This window comes from Cyprinodon tularosa, unplaced genomic scaffold, assembly GCF_016077235.1.
Source record: "Cyprinodon tularosa strain WSP-4 unplaced genomic scaffold, ASM1607723v1 ctg133, whole genome shotgun sequence".
Classification (NCBI taxonomy): Eukaryota; Metazoa; Chordata; class Actinopteri; order Cyprinodontiformes; family Cyprinodontidae; genus Cyprinodon; species Cyprinodon tularosa.
The window spans coordinates 1,092,677-1,117,139 of NW_024038148.1; the positions used below are offsets into that span (position 1 = coordinate 1,092,677).

The 24,463-nt window shown below is 40.2% G+C and overlaps 1 protein-coding gene across 1 annotated transcript in view; it reads right to left on the reverse strand.

Annotated features, from left to right (window-relative positions):
- gpc4 (glypican 4) overlaps positions 1-24,463 on the reverse strand; it is a 55,287-nt gene extending 30,824 nt beyond the window's left edge. The window contains exon 1 of the mRNA XM_038277647.1: positions 23,797-24,463. Within this exon, the coding sequence (XP_038133575.1) occupies positions 23,797-23,953 (157 nt within the window). The 5' untranslated portion in view covers positions 23,954-24,463. The remainder of the gene's footprint in view (positions 1-23,796) is intronic.

Consider the following 24,463-nt stretch of genomic DNA (forward strand, 5'->3'; position numbering starts at 1 on the left):
TATACAACAGAGAAAGCTCTTGCCAATATCCGATATAAACAATGGCATCAACCGATGGTGATAACATGGTTTTCTCTCTACTGTCCTGTGCACTCGCTGCAAATACCAGTTCAAATATCAGATTCATAAATAAAAACACACTACAAACATTTTAACATCTCATCTGTGACAAACTAATGCGAAATGAGATAATCCTCACATCTTTGTCACAAAAACAATGCCTTAAATATATGTTTATTTTATTGGCAAATCGGCTCATTTCTGAGAGCTTTAAAGCTAATATCGGACAATTCTGACAGCATACTGATAATGTCATGCATCCCTATAAGAAACTGAAATCAGAAAGGCCTGACCAAAAATCAGCTGTAAAGGTGAACAGAGTTAGATAATGGCTCCCCTGCTGTCTGAAATCTCAAAATGGCATCAAATCAGCTCCATTCATCAGTGTGACCACAAACACCGATAGAACGTGACTAGAATTTCAGTATTATTGAGCTTTTAACAGAGATAAAGAGTCATTTAGAAGGTTAAAATCTCATACAATATATTGACAATAGTTCCGTCTGGTCATTAGAGAGGGAGATTTATAGCTGATAACAGTAAGGCTGAAAGTGCTCAGTTTCATAGAACATGTTTTTATCCTTTAATGAGGACGAATACGAAGCAATCAGAGTCTACGTGGTTTTATTAATGCTCGCTGGTTTAATCGCTGCTGCTAAATGCTCTTTGATCTTACGCAGAGCCGTTGGAAGTTCATTATCATTCAGAACATTTTCCAGATTGTTCTGTGTTTTAATTAGTTTAAACCAGAGTCTAACCTTTTCTGTGAAGAGGGGATCACGGGATTCGGATGTGGTGGCTGGGTTCGGTTTGGTTGACAGCGTGCTGTTGCGGCCGGCCATGAAGACAGGCAGTAAGTGTTAGAGCCCTGTGTGCAGTGCTGACCGTTCTGCTTAGCAGACGTGCGGGGTTGCTGTGCCTGGACTGGGAAGGCGGTCCCTCAGTAACCCGATCGCAGCGTGGGGTCCAAGAAACGGGTCCTTTCTGCTGTCCAGGTGGGAAACATTGCCCTTCGGATGTGGTTTTTACCCGGTTCGGATCATGGTTCCGGGCCGGCAGGGTTCGAGCTGTGGGTCTCTGCCTGCGGTAACTGTTATCCATCACGGTTCTTGTTATTTTGGACATCGGAATCTAAAGGGTGGATTATACTTCTGCAACTGCACACATCAAATGTCGCTTGCGTCTGGTCGCCAACCAGTTTTGCTGATATGCTTCTGCGACGTCGGTCTGGAATTTCTGGGGAAGCCCAGCAGTTTCCCGCCAAAGCGCAAGAGGGAGCCTATTCGAGAACTTGCAAGAACTTTGGTCATGAGAACTTCAGCAGCGGCGGCGGGAGTGTTTATTTTCCAAAACAACATGTCTGAGTCACCATACAACTGGTCTTATTTCCGCACCTCCTCGATCGACCTTTCGTTGTGGTTATCCATTGTTATTACTCCTCGGTTTTTAAAAATGGCGCGCCCAGGCACCGAACCAATAAGGACCACACAGACAGCAGGAAAGGCATACCAAGGACCAATCACAGCAGTTTTTTGTCTGCACACCTCTGCTTTAGGTCTGTGCGGGTTTGCGACCGTTGTTTTAAGGTGTGCGACAATGGGTGCAGAGCCTCTGTGCGGGGGGCATGGTCTCGCACAGAGATTTGATAGTTGCAGAGGTTGTGCGTCAGAAGTATAAATTGGCCTTGATATGGAAATCGGTCTGGAGCTGCGGCTATACTAAACTGTGCAACTAGCTAAGGTTCGTTATTTTATGAAAGAAAATATTTCATTAAACAATAAACATTGCTTTGAATCAGCTTTATTGCCATCAGGCACTTTATTAAAGCTAAACAACAGAGAGAACAAGCCCTTGTAACTTTGGTATATTGAATCCAACTGATGCTGTGAGAGGATGTTTGACTACACCGACGTCACAGGTGGGGATCCCTAGAGGAGTCCAGCATACTGTAAAATTCTCTCCATTTTTATTACTTGGAGCATTTTTAGCGCAATTTAGACCGGCCACATTGAGAAAAGAAAGGATAATCTACCATCACACATGATAAAACTGCTCTAGACGCACTCCTTTCTATTTGACATTTAACTGAAAATTCTCAAATGGTAAAAAACACATTTAGCCTCTGCTCTAAAGAAAACTAACCAGCAGTAAATAGTTCAAATACATTTCAGAGAAGTTTGAACTAAGTAATCTATCTAAAAATACCAAACCACAAGAATAAACTAAACACCTCAATTCTATCACAATAATCCAGAGAAGGAGGCTGAACAAAAAAAAAATCTCCCTAAACTTTTGCTTTTAGTTTGGTGATTAAATCCTGCCTGCAGTCAGCTGAGCAGAAAGCTGTGCTGGCTTTTACAGCACGGACACGAGTCATGCTTCACCAGATGTGTCAGAGGTTAACTCAGATGAACAACTGCACAGAGCATCAGAAAGATCCATAAATAAATAAAAAAAGATCTAAGCCAGAGAGGAAACCCCTGAGTACAGCTGAGTCCTTAAAGCATCAACTCTGCTTATGACATGAGAGATTTATGCAGCTCACAACAATGGCCATCTCCTTACAAGTCAAAAGTTCTGCTTGAGAGGAGCGATTATTTTCAGCTCAAGAGCCTTCCTCAAAACCCAGGGTAGTATCTGTTTCCTTAAATAAATCTGGAAAATAAAACTTGTACAGCTGTTCAAATATACAATGGTCCAAAATCTCCCCATCACACAGCATTAAAGAATGAAAACCCGCCTGTTTCTCTACCACAAGTTGCAAAACACAAATTAATATAATATGCTGTTAGACTGAAGTACTTGAGAGAGATTTATCACATTAAAATGTCGATCAGCCAAATTATCTCCTGCCTTCTCCTCCTACATATGAATTCCTTCTAAGGGCAAGTCAATTCAGCAAACAAAGCACCGGGATCCATTAATCGGAGCCCGCTGCCATCGGAGCCCATTTCTGATTACTAAACCAGTCGGGGCCATCGAGCCAATTAAAACTCTCCATTTGTGAAATTCCACAACGCCGTCATCCATGAACATTTACTCTGAAGCCCCTGGGGAGATTCCAAAGTACTGCCCTGGCCTCTCGCTCGGTCTCCTCCCCCCCACACCGTCCTGGCCCAGCATCTATGGCTTTGTCTCCCCACACAAAAGCTCCCTGCCTACACCACTTCCCAGGTCATTGCTTTGTGGTGGCTTCAAACAGCCTAACAAGTCAGAAACCAGACTTCCAAACTCTGCTTTGAAGCTGAACTCTGGGTGTTCCCTCTCAGCGTTTCATAAAGACAGTTGCATCCATCCAGGTATGCTGAAACTGGTTTCAAGCTGTACGTTTATCCGTCCTGGAAGATTCCTGCAGATTGTCTAAAATTCAACGCCTTTCAAGAGGCTTATTTAATATTCCGGAAATTTGAAAACACAAATTTGACCCTCTTTTGGTTTAACAATCTTTATGTTTCTAAATAATAAAGCCTGATTAGAGGGAGAATCATTTCTCTAGCTCTGGTTTAAAATAGTTTAGATGAGGAAAATTTCAACAGGATTGTTCTGAATCATCAGAGGACAGAAATTTGAACTGAATTGTGTTGGAAAATCAGTTATAATCAACTGGATTTAAAGACAATACAGCTTATCTATTTCCATAGATCCTACATGTAAAAAACTATTATTCTGGATTTCAATTGTTCAGATAAGAGAACAAATGAATAAAGTATTTAACTTATTTCTTTCCCCCAGATTTGACAAATGATAAATGCCACACTTTAAAAAAGCTTTAAAACCTGCATAGAGACCAATGAGATGCTAAAGGTCAAACCGAAGCATCTGCAGAGACTAATGCCACCCCAACCTGTTGCTGCACACTGCCAGTCAGCTGCTTGGTTTCATCTTAAACGTTTTACTATTCAAAAAAACAAAAAGCAAATAGCATAAGAATATTAGAAACACAGTAAGAATAGTTACATCATTTCAGCAGTGGGAACGATTGTTGCTTTTTAATCTTGTAATAGACTCTTTTAAAGATTTAAATTCAGTTAAAAAAATAATTTATTAATCCTAAAGGGAGATACAATGTTGCTGTACCTCATTTTTTTAGGATAAATTTTCTGTAGTGGTCTATTTTGCTCTTGTCAATAAAGAAAAACAATGAATTTTTAACTCTGGTCTAAGAGAATTAAATGAGAATAAACATAAAATATGTGACAGTTTACGACTGAAAGTTTCCTCCCTGACCTTTAAAAGCGGCGATTCATTGGAACGCTGTGAGAGAAGCAGGTTCAGAACAAACCGTTAGCAGTGGTTTGATTTTGTTCTGGTGAATAAATCAACCAGAGATGAGAAGCTTGGCTTTACAGGTCACACAGTTTGACTTTGAAGCAAAGTGTCAAATATAAAGAGCAGATTTTCTTTTTAATGGGAGAAATACCTCAAAATAGACCAGACTGATTCCAGTTTTTATTTCTTAACTACTGTGGAAACTGGAGATGATTAACGACTGTTTTTAATCCCATTTTCTATTCTATACAGTTTTTGATGCCTCGCCGCCCGATGAACCACAGGTTTGACCTTTATGCTTTGCTCTGGCCACGTGTCTTTGTGTCTGTGCATATTTGAAAGCAAGTGTAAGAGACCAATGCTGTTATGTTTATGTTGCACAGAGACTGGCGAACTGGATGAACAAGTTACAGCACGGCATGATTATCACAAGAGGGGACGGAAAGAGAGAGAGAGAGAGCAAAGAAAAAGGCATAAAAGATCTCGCTGGCTTGTACCTCTACCCCAGAGCCTCCATCTTTCCACTGACTCATGGCATACAAATGAAAACAGACTTTAAAGGAGCAGATGAAAAACACTCTTTACTTAGGGCCGTGTGCTTAACCAGGGGACCCTACACAAACAAGGCTTTGCTGTCGGAGAAACGGCCTACTGTTGAGATTACTAATAGGGCCTAAATGTGGCCCCTTCCCCTGGTGAAACCCACAGACAAGTATATCTGAAAAGTTACTAAAGGGTCATAGATTTTAATCAAAATGTTCTTCAACCCACCATATTTCAAACAGGAAGTCTAAAAAAGGTCAGAAAATGTTTCAAAGTAAAACTTTTCTTATGTAATATTCTGACCAATATTTTAATGGTTGATTATTTTTGGAAAATATTCATTTAATTTCCATTTCTTCATTCTAAAAAAGAACATTTGGACTAACAGAGCAGATAAATATACAAAAACTAGGTAGGTACATATATACCTACCTAGGATTTATAACAATCCTCATATATGAGGATTTTTATAATAATAAACAATATAACATAAAATAAATGCAAACAAAAATATCGTCAATTTTAAATTATAAGTTGATTAACATTGAAACATTCGTTAAAGGATTACTGATCTAACAACATCAATGCAAAATGAAAACAGAAATCCACATTGTCATATTTATGATACGCCTTTATTTTGAAATTCTGAAGATGTTATAGTGAGCAGGTAATCTATTATTTTTTTATAATCAGAAGAATGCTACTTTTTTTAGATGTTTGTAGCACTTTAAGGCTGTAATAATTGAGAGAAAGCAAGACTTTCAGGTGATAACAGGAAGGCTAAAAGTAAAGCTAAGTTATTTTTCTACCCTGCATGCTGGAAATAATGCTTTTGGAAATGTTAGAGTTGATGTAATAAGCTAAACTATCAAAAACATACACATGGTCTGTTGTTTTAGGGATGACAACTGAGCTAACCACAGCAATAACAAAAATAAAACTTGTCATTTAAAGATGCCTCATAACTTCTGTTTCAAAAGAGTTAACGAAAAACATTTTTAGTTGTATTTCTGTCATAATGAGTCATGGTTTAACCGATGCTTCCAACAAAACCGATGAACCTTCACAACAGGAGGGAAAGAAAATAAATTCTGTTGATTAGTTGGATCTCTTATGATGGGTCCAAAAATAAAGCTAATAAATCCTGACTTGCAGGACGGGGAGCAAAAAGCTACGAAATGATCATCAGAGTCTGACCAGATGTTGAGGCAGGACAGGCTCTGATGAAGCCCCCTCCAGGCAAAATGAGGTCAGGTACAAGATCAGATTTCTGGAAGCTCAAAGCCACAAAAAAAGCAACAAAGATTCTGATATACCTGTTGGGCTTTAGGAAACTGGACACCAGCAGGGCTGGTGGGAAGAGAACCACTCATCGCCGCCTGTCAAAGGGACCTCGAAAGCCTAAACCTTACGCTACAATGGTTTAATGGGGCCTCAGTCATGGATGGCTCAACTGTTCCCGATGACATCGCTCTCCATGTGTCCATAAATCAAAGCTACTTGCTGCCCAGAAGATTCACATCATTTCAAGACCCGGTCCAGAACCCTGCATTCGCACACTAATTTTATTGCAGTTTTAAAAAAAAATGTTCCTAATGATTTGCAGATTTGAAGCAATCACAGCAGAAAGTACATAATCCTTCCATGTGTGCTCTCACTCGTCAGCTCTGGGCCAGAGGGCTGTCTGCCGTCTCCCTCATCTTTGATATCAGAGCTCTGACGAGCTGCTTGTAACACATGGCATCAGATTCGCTCAGCTATGTGAAGCAGCTTATGACCCAGTTCCTTCTTTTCTTTTGGACCAAAGGCTGAGGTTTTGATCTCACTACCCTATAATTTATAAGAAAATAAATCCAAGAGTGAGCACCGCAGAGAGGCACTACGTAAATATTAGGAAATGCATTAGGCTAACGGCATTTTGAAAACACCATACCAGTAAGTGAGAGCCTTGTCAGTGGGAGTCTTGATGCAGGCCTTGGGAGTAATTAGCGGGACTAACTGCTCCTCTGGACCAGACCCAAACACCAGAGCGAATCCCTGGCTTGGCTCCCCGCAAACCGCACGGGCCTCTGACGAGCTGCAAAAGTCCTTATGATGATCACCGCTATCAACACGGAAACGAAGCGCACTGCAGGTTCTCACGGTAATTAATAAACCCAGATTGGGTTTCGGATACACGTCGCCAGGACCTATGTGGTGACACCTCTTCACACCCTGATCAGAGCCACACAGCCGGCTGATTGACACCACCAGCAAGGTGAGCCACAAAAAAAAGAGCTCAAATATCAGAGGGACCAAGCGAGAGCGTTGGCAGCGTGAGTCGATAAGACGGAGACGAGATCATGCTGCTCAGTGGGAAGCCTGGGGACAATCTCATGCTAGCTGAGGATGTTCTGGACAAGGCAAGTGTATTTATATACCACATTTCGGTAGAACAGTAGGATAATCACATTAAGAAATTAATGGCAAGTTCGACTGAAAGTTTTACACACAAAAAATAACTTTCCATCAAATAAAGCTCTAAACAAATATGGTTTTGTTTTTTATTTAAAGCAACTTGGGTTTCAGTGCTTTTAAAGTTTTCTGGAGTTTGTTTCGGATCGGATCCAAAAGACCTGAGAGGTCTGGCTGTTGATCCCCTGACAAGTCTTTAATGTGTTTTGCAGCGAAGCCATTCAGTGATTTATAGACTAGCAGAAACACTTTAAAGTCTATCCTCAGAGATACAGAGAGTCAGTGGAAGGACTTTAGAACTGGGCTGATGTTCTCTACTTTCTTAGTTCTAGTGAGGACGCAGGCAGCAGCCTTCTGGATCAGCTGCAGCTGTCTGATCCACTTTAAGGCAGAGCTGTGAAGACACCACTGCAGCGATCAATTCTACAAAAGATGAACGTAGCAGGAATCAGTTTTTCCAAAGTCCTGCTGAGACATTATTCATTTGATCCTGGAGATGTTCTTCAGGTGGCAGAAGGACGACTTTGTTCCCGTCTTTATGAGCCTCTGAAGGTTCAGGTCTGACTCCATCACTACACCGATTTACAGCCTGATTGCTGCTTTCTAGCTGGATTAACTAGAGCCGTGTGCTAACGTTTAAACCCACTTGGTCCAAACATTATTACCTTAGTTTTGTTTTGAGTCAGATAAAGCAATTCTTGTCCCATTCTTGCATTAATTTCTCTGCATTTACCCAGAGCTGGAATGGTTTCATAGTGACCTGGAGACATGGTGATGTACAACTGGTTGTCGTCAGCGTAGAGATGGTAACTTACGTCGTCATTAATAGTGATCTACGGAGAGCTGATCAGCGGAATTTGAACATTTCTCATATTTTTTCTCCTTTCATCTACTAAAACAAATAACAGAGACTGCAGATTTTCTTATACAGTCATAAGTCTGAATCCCACGGAAATTAAAGAACTTAGATCATCCATATTTTCAGTAGCAAACCACCGGTCCAAACCTCTGTCTAATTTCTTTTAACTTCACTCTGGTGAAGTTAAATATGTCTCTTTTTTTTATTTAAAATACTTAATACACTTTGGTTATTTTAACTATATCTTACTATAAGAACACCATGCGAAGTGGGGCCCTTCCCCCGACTCTTGCTACATACTGCCAGTCAGCTGACTAGCTAAGAAAACACACTTAAACTTTAAACATACATTCCAACCATAATGACATATCATTTCTAGAGGGAGATGGATTCGTTTTTCAGTTTTCAGTTCAAGCAATTAGATAATGTTAGAAATTTGTCTGAAATGCTCGAACAGAGGTTTGTTTTTCAGACAGGAATCTCATGCCCAATAAAGGGCCAATCACCTTTGATCTCTTCAAATGAAATTAGGTGAAGAAAAATATGCAGTGGGTACAAATCATAATGATAGGGAGCTTGGTGCCAGGGGAGTGGTTTGTTTTGGAAGCACGTCCCAAAGAACAGAAGTAGAGAAGCTAAAAGAAAATTTCAGGGAATTACAGCAAGGTGTGCTGGATGAAGCTGAGCATGGAAGAAGCTATAAAGAACAGCACAAAGGAGCAAAAAAAAAAAAAAAAAAGCCGGGGTGACGAAGACGGGAAAAGAAGGTAAGAGAGAACAGAACCTCCCAGAGGAGCGGCTAAGAGCAGCAGGACAAGAACATGAACCGGCATGTTGGTCAGGACAGATGGGGATGAAGAGGGGAAAAAAAAAAAAACTTTTAACAGCCTGCAAACAGGATGTGTTAACAGAGAGTTTCATTGGGTGGGGGGGAGGGGCTCCTAAAGGATGGAGCCAAGTTTAACTCTGGTCACAGATGCTAAAAATACATTATAACATGGGTGAAGAGATCTTTATTGAATAAGGGTGAGGCAAGCATATGGTTATAAAGCCAAATATATAAAATAGACCAATAGTACGCCTGGAAAATCACTTCAACCCTGCATAGAAAAAAAAAAAAGCTTCCCGTCAGTCAAATCTCCTCTCTTTCTCTGCGGCCCTCAGTCGGCACCTCCAGCACTTTCTTTGTTGCCCTGTGTTCCCAGCGCCGGGACTCCTGTGTGCAGGTCTTGGTGGTCCGGTGTGGAATGTGTTGAGAGGAGGGGAGGGGGAGACGAGGCGAACCTAAAGAGGGGGTGTTCAATTGTTCCCACATAGAGCATCCACCCCCTACTGATCTGTCGCTCACTTCTGCTTTTTGGGAGGGGGTTGAAGGCACGGACCGAAGCAAAGGATGTGAAGTGATGGAAAAAAAACGGACACTTGGCCAACACACAGCTATTGCACCAACGCTACACTGGGAGCATACTAAATGAGCGTACCGGAGAAACTCCACATTCCCCTGTTGCTGAGGACTCCTTCCTAAATACTAAACAGGTTCTTGGATGTCAAACCCATTCCCAAACAGCCAATTTCACCCACATTCCTGCAGGTTTGACGGTGTTGAGCCTTTTGTTTGCAGGGCTTGGATACGTTGCCTTCCTTTGGGATGGTGATAAAGCAGCTGCTGCCAGCCGTGCAGAGAAAGATGCCCCCACAGCGCCTGGGATCTCAGGCCTGTCACGCTCTGATAGCAGAACCCAGATAAGAAGTGCCACACGTATCCGCCCCGCTGTCTTTCTCTGACCCCACCACCCAAAACATAATGAATCCTAAACTCAATTACAGATCATTAAACCCTTGCTAATCAGATTTTGACATCAATGCTTCGGACACTTCAGCTCTCTGCATTAAATCTGTGAATGTTTTTTTTTTTGTTTTATTATGCACCCATGACTCCAAGAAAACCAAAGCAGACGTCAGACATAGAAAATAAAGCAGATTTTATGTTGTTCGTCTTAAACTGTGCTAACACATTCCTGGTACCGAGCTGCAAGGATTCAGCTCATCACTTGGGAATGTTATCAGAGATTATAGCACATGCTTTGGCTTTGGTGCTTTTTATTATCCAGCCCTGCAAACATTTTCTCTGTAAACAAATCCTTGATATTAATGTTGATGCAGCTAATTCCTCCGCGGAAAAAGGCTCCGTTTTTCATAGAAAGAGCTTTTATTACACATGCATCCACTAAGGCTAAACCTCACCACTGCTGTAAAAGGTGTAACGACTTAACCAAATTTAACACACACTGAGTCATTTCCTGTGACTTTGGCCAATCAGCCTTGTGGCTCTTAAACTATCAGTGAATTTAACCACACCTTTGACTGGAAATTAACACTTCATGGAGGTGACGCATCTAAAGACATATGTTAGAAGCAATAGCTTCCAATAAATCAAATTCCAGCTTAGAACGCTGTAATATTAGTAAGTTTGGGTCCTCTTTCACTGGAAAGTCCTGCTGTTGAAAGACTCGTTGTTTGACACTTTGGTTGACGATGTTTTATTAGCGTTTTCACACAAACGCGTCGGGACACTTAGTTCCAGGCCAGAGTTTGAGTTCAGGGTGGATGGTTTGGTTTGAAGCCACCCTGAAAAGGACCAGTGTCCTAGCTAGGATTATCCAACAATATAGCAGGTTCGTGGAAAACTGTTGCAGGTATTTGTTATAAATAGGGCTGAAACAATCGGATTATCATGATTAATCTATTATTAAAATAATCATCAACTAATAAAGTAATCTATTAATAGTTTACTGGAGTATAGAGACTGTAAAACATTAGCCTGACGTAGTCCGACTCAATTCTAGTCAGAATATGAGTCTGATACTGCTCCATAGAGCTGTGATTATGGGGCGTGTTTCGAACGAACCAGGAAAAAAAATGCCTCTGCACTTAATTGGATAGACCTACAACCGATAAGAGCAACGGAGTGCGTGACGTATGTTAAGCGACGCATAGTTGTTGTCAACAAAACTCAAAGCGTGCAGTTGCACGCCTAGAATAAGAAGATGAGACTTGATCGCGTTTCTCTGTTCCTCTTTTAAAATTAATTTGCCGTCGATATCTTCTAGAACAGACCTAATAGCAGAATCTACTCACCTAAACTCTCCAGCGGCAGCCATTGTTGTTGTCACCCTAGCGCGCTTTGGTCACGTGGTTGATTACGTTACTGTTGATCATCTGTCCATCATCGTATAAAGCCCGCCCTGACAATTTGATTGGCCCGCCAGATATTGTGCGGCATACTCGCGCTACTATTGAGCAATGCCAGACCGAACTTTCCGACCTAAAACGTTGTGGGCGGGAATAAGTTTGGAATGGCACCCAGGCTAGTAAAACATGCCTTTAGCTGACAAAGCGACCTAGAGTAGTAATTATGGCAAGATTGTAAACAAATATATAAACATTTTGCATCTAAGATAAAAAAAAAAAGTTTGAGTTTCACCTTGTTTACTTTCTTAAAAAGTCTACTTTAAAGAATCTTTTGCTGTCCGATTATTAATCGACAGATTAATCGGGAAAATAAATCGTCAGATAAATGGATTTGCTAAATGCTCGATAGTTGCAGCCCTAGTTGTAAACAGGATGCTGACCATTGTCGGATGATTGGCTTTAGATCCTGAACAAACCCGTAAGATGGACTTTCATTTTCTGAACTGGACCAGCAGTTCAAAGGCCGAGACAAATGTTGGGTTTTTTTTTCCTGGAGTCAGAGTGAAGTTCTCCAACGTTCTGCTAAGGACCAAATTATTTGATTCAGGTTAAAAGCAGAGACACTTCTAAAAATGAGCAAGAAGACTGATGTGTGACGCATGAGGCAGAGAGGGTCTCTCTACAGACGACAGGAACACATTTCTGTACATGCATTTGTACCCAAAATCACCCCGGTAAAACCAAGCCAATGACTTAACAACATAAGAAATGCCGCTTTGTTTATTTCCTTTCTCACTTCTAAAGGATGGTTTCAAAGCTTCAGATCCAGGTCTCATAGCAGCAATCCACCAGATATCTTCAGAGATAGCTTTACTCTAAAAGGAATTAGCCTTTAGAATATTGTAAAACAACTTTCTAAGAGACCAACAACTGGAGGTGGGTAGAGTACCCTGAAATATTACTCAACTACTACACAACTTTTTTATTTAACTCAAGGAAAGTAGAAACAAGGCATCCAAGAAAAGACTCAAGTAGGAGTAAAATGCACCACTCAGGTAACCATTGTGAGTGATTGTTGACTCGTAACACCTGATTAATGTTTAAATGATATAATCAGATACAGAGTTATGTGCAAGTTCTGGTATTTCAAAGTAATAAAATAAAATGTAAAACTTACAAATGTGTAACTTATAAAACTGATCGAAACAGTAGATCATGTATGCATGTCTGCAAAGGATGAGATACTTTCAGATACAATATTTTCTGTTTACTATATTTTTTTAAATCTAAAATAGCTCAAGTTTTTTGTAGTGAGTAGAATAACCAGAGATGTTGGGAGGAGAAGCAATTCTCTAACATATTACTTAAATAAAAGTTTTTAAAAAAGCATGGTAATGAAAAAAAGCCTAACCTTAACCCTCCAAAAAGTACTTTTTGTTTTATTCAAGTAAATATAGCAGAGTAATTATAACAAACTCTACCATTTACTAGAGATGAACCTATTCAGGTTTTTCTAGGGCGGTGTCGATATATCTATATATATCTTTTTTATTTTTTAAACACCTATCTGAAATATATATATATATTTAAATCATGTCACAGACTCAGCATCCCACTGATGACACCAAACATAAATACTGCATATTTGCACCATAGCTCTTAATGCTCTGAGCTTCTATATCAATGCATTTTTTGCACCATGTTTTTTTCTCTCACACTGTTGACATTTGATCACTGTTGCACTTTATGGAATGGAAATGTTCATTTACTGTCTGAAAAGCTGTACTAAACTGAATTTTGTTTTGTATACACTCTGTTTTCTAAGTCTAAGATTTCTATAAGATTTCTAATATTCTATTCTTCTTCCTCCAGTCACATCATACGAATAACTGATAAAGGCACGGCCACAGAATTGAAATCAGCCAATGTCTGCAAGTATCGCCAAATTAAAAAAACAACAAAGAAAAAAAGCGATATGCAAGTATCACCAAATAAAAAAAAATAAAAAAAAACTACAAAGGAGAAAAAAAAAGTAATATCAGACAAAAACTATTGTTCAGCCGATGTGTCGGTCAATCTCTACCAAATATCCATCAGTAATTGTGTACCGGAGACTAAAAAGAAAAAGAGGTTGGAGCATTTTTATCAAGATATTTAAAATAAACACCAGACAGCAGTTTTATCAACTCCTGATAAAAGTTTTCCTTCTAACTGTAAAGAAATTGCAGCAAATGAATGCACTTAAGATTGATGCTTATAAGGAAAATGTAAAAAAAATATTGTCTTTTATTGTAAATTTCGCCTGATCTTAACTGATAACAGCAGTCTACTCCACACCCAGAGTCACTGCACCTTTAGACGAGTCCATAAACACAGTAAGGCTATGAGATACTAGGAAGTTGTATTGACACATTATAGCTTCTAACGCTCTCTGACCTTTGGCATCTTTTGAGCCATCGTTGTTTTGGGCGTCTCCTGTAGTGAGACGTCACCCGTCATGCATGTCTATCTGAACGTACTGTAGTTACTCATAGCAACAGCCAATAGCAACAAACAAATACGGTATTACAGTTAGTCATTTGAAACATAAATAATATGCACATTGATACTCAAATGATACATAGTGCAGAGGTAAGATGTCAGTGTTTTTAAATACTCTGCGTCATGAGTATTCCCAGATTGGTGCACCACCCAAACCTGCAGCTGCTGCACTTCTTCAGTAAATGTTCAGACAACTAGATTAGTGGCCTGTCCAGTGTGTGCCCAATCTATGACTAAATTCAGATTTTCTCCATGCTTTATTTAGTCTGCACATCTATGGGCTGCATATCCCATTATTGAAACGCCTTTAGAGTTACTTGCTAAATGCTGATATGGTGCTGCAGCACTAAAGAGAAACTGGGGTGGGGAACTGGTTAGGGAAAGTGAGTAAAATACTCAATGCTGTGTACTTCTGCTCTCTATAGAGCAGCATTACAGATTTACGGGTAAACAGAGGCGGCCAGGCCACCTGCTGGCTGTAGAGACGTCTGTGGGCCCAGAAAAAAGAACCGCAGTGAAAGCCAGGCCACTTCCAATGGTGAACACAGATGGTTGTGAGGGGACTATTGATTAACGGAGAGGGACTTCTTGGCAAAGAAGTAAACCCCAGTGCTGCTGAGGCATGTTGTTGAAAGCTGAAGATGTTTACAGCCTAATGAAGAGCTTAAAAGCTAGAAAGCCTACATGTAGCCAGGGTGTAAAATATATCCAGCCTACCTCTATTTATTGAGAAGTACAGGTAAATATAACCAGTTTAAGTCTGACGTCAGGTTTTAAAACTTCTCCAGCACCTTTTGGCCATCTTAAAGGTACTCATGATATCAGCAGACAGTAACAACATAATCATTTAAGTAAAGTTTCACTACGGCTGTTGATTAAAGTATACAACTGATTAGATAAATGACGAAACTTTTCCCTAAACAGAAAATCCCTCATAAGGCTTTAGGTCGTACCTCAACAGGAGAGGTTAAACTCTCAGCAAAAGGTTAATTTGTTAATTATTAGGAAAGTGGGAAAACAGGGCAGTAGTTTTTAAACAGAGCAGCCCATGTTCTGATCTTTGGACTTCAGGGGGGAGAATGCTGGCAGAGCAAGCGCCCTCGGTCCACCTCCCTTATCTTATCTGCAGAGCGTCCTGGCTTTGGTGAACCTGTTATTTCTCCAAATGGTTGCAGTTCTGCCTGGGAAAGAGGCCATACAGTGTGGGACTACAGACACTGAAACCAGGGATGTCAGGAAAGCTTCAAGTTTCAGTCACAACGCACAGGTCTGACCACATTCTGACCACATTATCCTGAAAAGGATTTTCAGGAGGTGGAGGGTATTTCTAAGATTTTTAAAACGTTATTGTTCCCAAAATTCTAAGGATTTACCATCATTGATCTACTCAGTAGCTGAGTCCACGACTCCTTCTGAAGTAGATTTAATCTATCATTATGAATGCGAATGTGGAGGTGAGCTGTTCAAGCATCACACCATGTTTCCATGTTTAGGACTCTTATTTTGAAGCATAACAGAAAGGACGATTTGTGGCTGGTAAATCCAAACAGCTGTCAATTCTTTGCTATTCAACCTCTATGCAGTTTTGACCAAATGTCAGTGATTTTTCCTGCAAGCAGATTAGTAGATATATCCCATAAATTGTTAAAAAAAAAAGAGACCAACTTTCTGAGGTTAGTCTTAAAAACCACAGAGGCCTGATGATGATGTCACGCTGCCTTAATGAATGGCAGCCTACCTTGCATCCATTCCATCCAGAAACACAATGTCCTAGGAGTCATACAGTGACTGTAAACAAACAAGAGGGTCTAACAGGTTCTACTGTTTTCAACCCAAGCTTTAATATGAGGGAAACATTCAACAGGCAGTTTTTTTTATTGAGCTTGGATTAAAACGATCTCAGGGCCTAGAAAAATAGCAAAATAGGTAAGAAAGAAAAAAACAAGGAAAAAAACAAAGAAAAGGCAAAAAGTTGTACTTTTCTGTTTTAAATTATGTTCCCGAACAAAAAAGCAGAATAATCTTAATATATTCTGGACTTGGGGTGATCATAGTGCACTGTAGTAAAGCTTTGATTATGGATATATGCTAAAAACCACAGATTTGATTGTTTTTTGTTTATTTAAATGCAAACAATATGATCATTCTATACACTGTTTTTTAAACCAATGCTGTGTAACTTTTAGCCACTCGGGGTGTTAGACTTGTAACTTTGGGGTTCACCTGCAGTTTGGCGAATTGAACCAGTCTGTTTTTTAGAATCTGATCAGTTAGAACCAGCCAGCTGAGAAGTCCAGATCATGGCGAACCGTGATAACTAAATAAAAGCCTCCACGTCTTCAGAAGGAATAAAATGTTAAAACAATGTAAAGCATATATAAAATACTGTCGATTTTTACACTTATTCTAATCATAATCAGAATTCAAAATGAATTTAAATGTTGTGAAACGTTGACCTTTACTTTATTTTGAAAATCAACTCTGCTGGCTCCAGTTTTCCTGCTGAAAAACCGACTAGTGTATGAAGCTAACTGCTGGCTACAGAGCGCTGCTGCTGCTGCTGCTGGTAATGAGTGATAAATGGAAATAATCCATTGTTGACAACTTAGTGACTTCATCACTATATATGGGGAACTTTCAGGCACTGTTTTTCAAATAAGACACAAAACTTGTGACTTTTCTCTGTGTTTTGGACTAACTTAGCGAGTTCACATGAAAGCATCGATCATCCTACCGTTAATATCTCATGACAGCAGCGAGGGCTGAAGAGAGTTCCCTACTTCCCAAAGCGCTGTCTCAAAGCAACAGGCAGCTGAATCGTCCTGAAGCCCTGACTTGTCCCTAAACATATGTCTAAATAAACAGTGTTGCTTTAAACAGGGTTTATACAGGAATGAGTAACTCTAATTTAATGCTTTATAATGATCCTAGAAATGATGTTATATCATTAACAAGTATGGACTGCAAGGCTGCAGGCTGAATTCCTTGTTTTCCAGCTACTTTTGTTGAAATTAGCATTTTCCCATTCTCTAGCTCAGGGGTGCTCAAGTCCAGTCCTCAAGGGCTACCATCCTGTAACTTTTAGGCAACGTTCACACTGCAGCCTTAAATGACCCAAATCCGATTTTTTTGGCCCATATGTGACCTGGATCTTATCTTTTCAAGACAGTCTAAACAACACAGATCCGAATTTTTCCAATCCGACCCAGGCCACTTGGCTTTGTGGTCCTGAATCCGATACGAATCTGATCTTTTCAGGTTGCATCCATCCAAACTGAATGTGATTAATAGCGGACAGTGGTCACTCTTGTGCTTCTTGTTACGCAGAAGTGGCAAGAAATACAACAACAATGGTGGACGATGATGCGGAGAGCAGTATTTATGTTTAACCATCTTGAAAACATTGTGTTTTTTAAGGTTGAGAAAGATCTTGATGCGCTCCGGGACTACCATCCATGTTTACTTCCATAAACACAGAGCACGCTGGCCTGTGACGTCATTGCGTCCTCTACTGCGCATGCGGGACACTTGCGTTGTATTACTGCAGCTCACACAGGAGATCACATGCAAATCGCATATATTTGGAAATGTGAATGACAACACAAAAAAAAAAAAAAAAAAAAAAGGGAATTGAGAATCAAGGCCTGCAGTGTGAACGTAGACAAAGATGCGCCTTTTCTCTAGCACACCAGAATCAAAAGGCTCAATCCCCTCATTTAGCCCAGTAAAGGCGTAGTAACGAGCCACTCATCTGATTCAGGTGTGCTAAAAATGGGGTGCTTCAAAAAAGTTGCAGAATAGTAGCTCTTGAGGACTGGACTTGAGCACCCCTGCTTCAGCTTTTTCTCCACGTCGAGCTTCTTTTCCGAATATACGGCTTTACGATCAACCGGAAGCATTTCGGCGCAAACACAGAACCAGTTATATCTGAAATAATCTATCTAATGAAATTGTTTTTAATAAACTTTTTTTTATATAAAGCATTTTTAAATGCCACGATAATCACATTTAATTTAATTTAATGCAAATAAAATAATAATTTAATGACTTTTAATGACCCGTGGAAACCCTGTTAAAGTTCCGTACCGTGAGAATCTAACAACATCTTATGCCTAATCTACAAGCAAAGCAATTAAACCAAAGCATCGCTGCCACACACTGGCGACAAACTCTTCTGAGCATTAGGATGACTAAATGAAAGTATTAGCTGAGAGTCCGGCAGGAAAACCACTATTTACATTTTCCATGATTACCAACATTATTCATTTGCTATCATTCACTGTGCTGGTGAAATTTACTTCCCAATTTATGAAAAATATTCCACCACAGGCCACAAATAAATCATCCTCAGACAGACAAATCTTGGAAGCAAAGTCTTGAATTGGTTCCATGAGAAGTGGTTCAGCTGATACCATGGGATAACGGAGGAATTTACCCAGCAAGCCTGCTGTTCCTCTCTATCACTTCATTCTGTCTGTGCTTCAGCAGTCTGGGTCTCCACTGAACCTCTACTGCCTAAAAACATTTTTACTGACTCACGTCGGGCTACAGATAAACCTGCGGATAATTTCAATGGTTACAAACATTTCTTATCTGTTGGCTGCCAACAACAACTTCAGACGTTTGTGGTTTAAAATGAGATCTCTGAATTTCTGTCTCCACAGAGACTCATGTTCCAAACACTGGATTTATGATTGTTCCAAAATGAGGTTTAGAAAAAAAAGAAACTACTCGTAATAAAACCAAAAAGGATGAGACCATCCTTTCAAATGGGTTGTTGTCACGATAGTCTATTAAGTTGAATGAAAGGGAAAACGAATTCAGGATGAGCATTCAGACAAATCAGAGTTAAATTATAGCTTCATCAATGTATTCATCCAGACATTTCCAGAATGTTATCACTCTCATTTAAAACATTTTTTCCCCTATGGATCATTTATTTCAGGGAGGAACAGCTTTTCCAGGAGACTGACCCAGGCTCGACATCAACGCCTGGTAATATTCAAACTTTTATAGCCCTAACAGGGCCGTAACTACCACTGAAGACACCAGGGTCTTGTCCTCTGTAGTTTTTATTTATATTTTGCCTTAATTGTGATTGTATTAGACCTTTAACGAGATCCCAGCAACCAAACAGGAAACAAAGCAAAAACATAAAAAAAATAAACAAGGGCTCTTTTGTTCATAATAGACAAAAAAAATGCGGAGTGAAAAAAGAAATAGACCTCAAATTACGAAAAAACAAAAGTGGAAATACTGTCCAAAGATTAGAGCATTTCAAAATTGTTTGGATTGATCTTTACATGCTGGGAATTTTAGGGAAGCATTAAAAGTTGTAAAATTGAGAACATTGCCAAGTTTAGAAAACGCCTGCAAAACCTCAGAACAAGACCAGATCACATCACAGGGGTTAGAGCATCTAAGGCCCCGTCCACACGAAGTCAAACCCTGGCTTAAACGCACAAAATTTTCACCAAACCAGCCTCTCATCTACACGAAGCCGGCGTTTCGGGGGTCTGTAAACGATCTTTTTTTTATTCAGCCTTCAGAGTGGGAAGATTTTGAAACGCTGTTTTCGCGTTTCCATCTTTAAGCTCTAACCGCATTTTTTTTCTTACACGCATGCGTCATAGCCTCGCCTCTCAACACGCATGTGCGACACAGTATCACAACATCAATGACGACGTACTGTGTTGAATGGTTGCTGCTCATGCTACTCACCCTGCTGTCGGGCTTACAACAGAATCTTCTTCTTCTGGAATATCTCCAGGAAGAACAGAGCAATATCGACGACATAGTTCAGCACCTGAATTTGACTGAACCACGAAAATGGACCCGCAGGGCAACCATGTATAAATATTAGTGCGCATGCCCAACATTTCGTCGCCTATTTTTGCTTTGGCACCACAGCGCCACTTACAGGCCTGGCATACATTTTGCAACGTTTTCATGCATTTGTGTGGACGCTCACATTTATTTTACGTCTCCGTCTTTACGACAAACGTTCTGGAAAATATTAGCGTTTCGTGTTCGTTTTGACTTCTTGTGGACGGGGCCTAAAATCATTTAAATAAAGTAATAAATTGTGTCTGTGATTTCCCCTCCTTTCTCTCATCGATCGCTTTTCCAGATGACGAGGCCAACGTCATCGCCTTGACAGCCATGTTGGAGGACAGCAGAAGCAGGAAAGAAGAGCAAGAACACCAGCAGAGAACCGCACCGGGGCATCAGGCTGGAGCTGCCCACTTAGCTGACTGAACTCAATACAACATTTTCATTTAACTACTGTAAAGATTAAAGGTGATGGAGAAATGTGGGGGAGGAGGAGTTAAGTATGTAGGGCAGAGAGGAATTTCACCCCCCCAAACCTCTTCTTCCCCCTCAAAGCCTTCACTGTAAAAGCCCCCCTACCTGGGTTTCCATTACTTGGCTGTATCCCATGATTGGCCTCATTGATTTGCCCTCCTGCCCCCCTAATTCCTAACACATCAGCCCCCTTCACTGATGCCCTTCATCCTGTCGTGTGCTCTCATTTAGCCCACAGGGAGATGTATAGTTCAAACAGAACCAGCTTCAACCACAAAATGAGGACTAGCAGAGTCAGAGGGGAGAAATCTGCCGGCCTTGTTCACAAGGAATGTTTACTAAATCACCGCTGGCTGCCTGCACTTCACAGCCACAGGAGCCTCCGCCGAGGAAGCCTGGAAATAAACACAGGCCTGGCCTCATTCAGCAGGGAGCCCATCTTTTGTGTGGATTATAGCCCCTTATATTGTTATGAATTAGCTACAAGTATTTCCTAAATGGAAAACAATGTTTACCCAGTGGAGTTAAGGTGTCGCCTGCAACATAAACAGTCCAGCAGAAGAAATGCATCCCTTAATTTGTTCCTGGTGAATAAATCTGGTCGATTTTATTTTTGAACAGCTCTGATTGGTGATCAGTCTGTCAGAAACTAAAAATCTGATCCGTTTTCTGATCAGCAAACAAACCAGAAGTAAAAGCGACGAGGCAGCAATAAAACACACACTTCAGTGTGGTAGATGCTACTGAGTGAACACTCAAAGTTAACCATTTCTCCATCACTAAGGGTTTAAATCCAGGTCAAAGGGGAAATGTTTCATAAAAACACAATTTTTGTCAAATTTGGGAGTTTAGAAAGTACAGAATGTTCACCTAGTTAGGGTTTCATTAGGCTTATTCAGATCAGTTAAAATGCATAATTTCCTATTAGTTTGTGATAAGTATTACCTATACAATAAGCTCTAAAAAGAAGGAATTTAAATTCCTGGCCGACTTTTAAACTGGGCCTAGCTGAAGGACCAGGGGTCCAACTACCAGACCAAACATGTTAAAATAAACAAACTGTAAAATTGCTAATTAAAAAAAAGAATAAATAAAGCAAAGTCACCTGGACAAATAAATAAATGAAACAACAGGTGTTTCCAATCAAAGATAATTAATTTCGGATACAATACAGATACTGCAGTTTTGAGTACGGACCGATACCGACCTGTTACAATATGAGCATGAATTACGCATACTTTCACCTAATTTATAGTGTGGAATGATAGAAGAGGGCTTGATCATGTGATATTTCTCAAACAGAAGACAATACTCAACATCAGGTATGTGAACAATTCACCCATTTCTTATTCACGAAAGAGCTACATAAACTTTGATCAAAAGTGGATAAAAGAAAAGTGTTTCTAAAACGGAAGACTTCAAAGGAAGGCCAGCATATTTCAATATTCATTTTTCAGCCAATATTGGACCGATTTCCGATATCAATATTGGATCGAGACATCTCTGACTGCCAAAACCACCATTTGCTATCCATTAGCAACGTTTAGTTTGATCTATTTACAAAAGTGCCTATTTTATGTTGAAATTGAATCTTGTCTGAGAATTCTGACTTTAATCTCAGAACTCTGACAGTTAGCTAACATGTTAAGCCATAGCTGTCTGTTGTAGAAACTAAACTAGCTCTGTTGATGTAATTACCTTCTGCTCTTCCATTAATCAAATCGCATCATTGGGGACCCCTCAGACACATAAAAAGTCACCTAATACCATAATTTTCCACCAATGTGTTACAGGCCCTCCCAAACAACTCACATCTTTGTCAGTGAAGCTGAGTGCTCCACATCTCTTCCTTCATGGTGCCCATCTACATTAAGATCCAAAATTCTGAGATTAAAGTCGGAATTCCGAGGGGAAAAGTCGGAATTCCGAAGGGAAAAGTCGGAATTCCGAAGGGAAAAGTCAGAACTCTGAGATCAAATTAAGATTTCTGAGGGAAAAAAGTAAGAATTCTGAGATTAAAGTCAGAATTCTGAGATTAGAGTCAAAATTCTGAGATTAAAGTCATAATTCTGAGATTAGAGTCATAATTCTGAGATTAGAGTCAAAATTCTGAGATTAGAGTCAAAATTCTGAGATTAGAGTCAAAATTCTGAGGGGGGAAAAGTCAGAATTCTAAGATTAAAGTCAGAATTCTGAGATTAGAGTCAGAATTCTGAGATTAGAGTCAGAATTCTGAGATTAGAGTCAGAATTCTGAGATTAGAGTCAGAATTCTGAGGGGAAAAAAGTCAGAATTCTGAGGGGAAAAAAGTCAGAATTCTGAGGGGAAAAAAGTCAGAATTCTGAGGGGAAAAAGGTCAGAATTCTGAGGGGAAAAAGGTCAGAATTCTGAGGGGAAAAAGGTCAGAATTCTGAGGGGAAAAAAGTCACAATTCTGAGGGGAAAAAAGTCACAATTCTGAGGGGAAAAAAGTCACAATTCTGAGGGGAAAAAAGTCAGAATTCTGGGGGGGGGAAAGTCAGAATTCTGGGGGGGGGGGGGGGGGGGGGAGTCACAATTCTGAGGGGAAAAAAGTCAGAATTCTGGGGGGGGGAGGAGTCATAATTCTGAGATTAGAGTCATAATTCTGAGATTAGAGTCATAATTCTGAGGGGAAAAATGTCAGAATTCTGAGATTAAATTCAGAATTCTGAGATTAAATTCAGAATTCTGAGATTAAAGTCAGAATTCTGAGGGGGGGAAAAGTCAGAATTCTGAGGGGAAAAAAGTCACAATTCTGGGGGGGGAGGAGGAGTCATAATTCTGAGATTAGAGTCATAATTCTGAGATTAGAGTCATAATTCTGAGATTAGAGTCATAATTCTGAGGGGGAAAATGTCAGAATTCTGAGATTAAATTCAGAATTCTGAGATTAAAGTCAGAATTCTGAGGGGGGGAAAAGTCAGAATTCTGAGGGGGGAAAAAGTCAGAATTCTGAGATTAAAGTCAGAATTCTGAGGGGGGAAAAAGTCAGAATTCTGAGGGGAAAAAAGTCACAATTCTGGGGGGGGAGGAGGAGTCATAATTCTGAGATTAGAGTCATAATTCTGAGATTAGAGTCATAATTCTGAGATTAGAATCATAATTCTGAGGGGGAAAATGTCAGAATTCTGAGATTAAATTCAGAATTCTGAGATTAAATTCAGAATTCTGAGATTAAAGTCAGAATTCTGAGGGGGGGAAAAGTCAGAATTCTGAGGGGGGAAAAAGTCAGAATTCTGAGATTAAAGTTGGAATTCTTAGGAAAAGTAAGAATTCTGACTTTTTCCCCCCTATTAAACTGAAATTATATTTAAAATCATTTAACTTTAATCATTTCAGTGACCCTAATCCTTTTCCGTAGGTGTCTCTAGCCGACCATAGAAACACAGATTAACAGTTTTGTAAACTAACCAGCAGCTTAAAATGTAAACCAGGAGCAGAGAGAAATGTCTATAATGAAGACCCCTAGAGGCCCCCTCCTCCTGCTCCTTTTTGTCCCTCTCTATAGGGGCCATTGGGGTAAAAGAAGCAGAGCAGAAGGGTAAAACTCACCGTTGGTTCCTTTGTTGGGGACATCGTTAACGTTGAAGCCTTTGGAGCTGAACGCGGCTCGAACTTCGTTACAGTTATTCAACTTTGGCTCCGCGCTCCCCGAGGCGGACAGCACGGCCAGCGTGCAGACGACACACAGCAACAACAGCGCCTTCATAGTCAGATTTATAAAACAATAACTAAAAGCAGAGGTAAAAACACAGGTATGGAGCCAGCCAGGTGTGTGTGCGGGCTAAGGGAAAGTCGCTGCGGCTCTCCGGTTGCTCAGTTTCCTCATGGAGATTATTTCTTCAACTCAACAGAAACTTCATTCCCAGCCGCTCCAAAGACCAGCTCTGCTGCCAAAACCCAGAAAAGCAACTAGTTTTAGTTTAGAATAAAGTCCCAGACTCAACAGGAGGGAAAAATTGAGCGAAAACAGCGAGCTGAAGAAAAACCGACCAAAAAAAACTTTCTCTCCAAGTTGAACAATCTCAGTCTCACACTAACTGCTCCGACGGACGGGTAACCAGGAGAGGACAGCAGACCGCGGAGGAGAGCTGGGCTTCTTCTTTTCTTTCCTTGCTTTCCTTTCCAAATTTAAAGACGCCGTGGTTTCTGCGGCTCGGGACGCTGGGCTGTTTGCGACTCGTACTGGGATCCAGATGCGAGTGAAAAATTAGAAAAA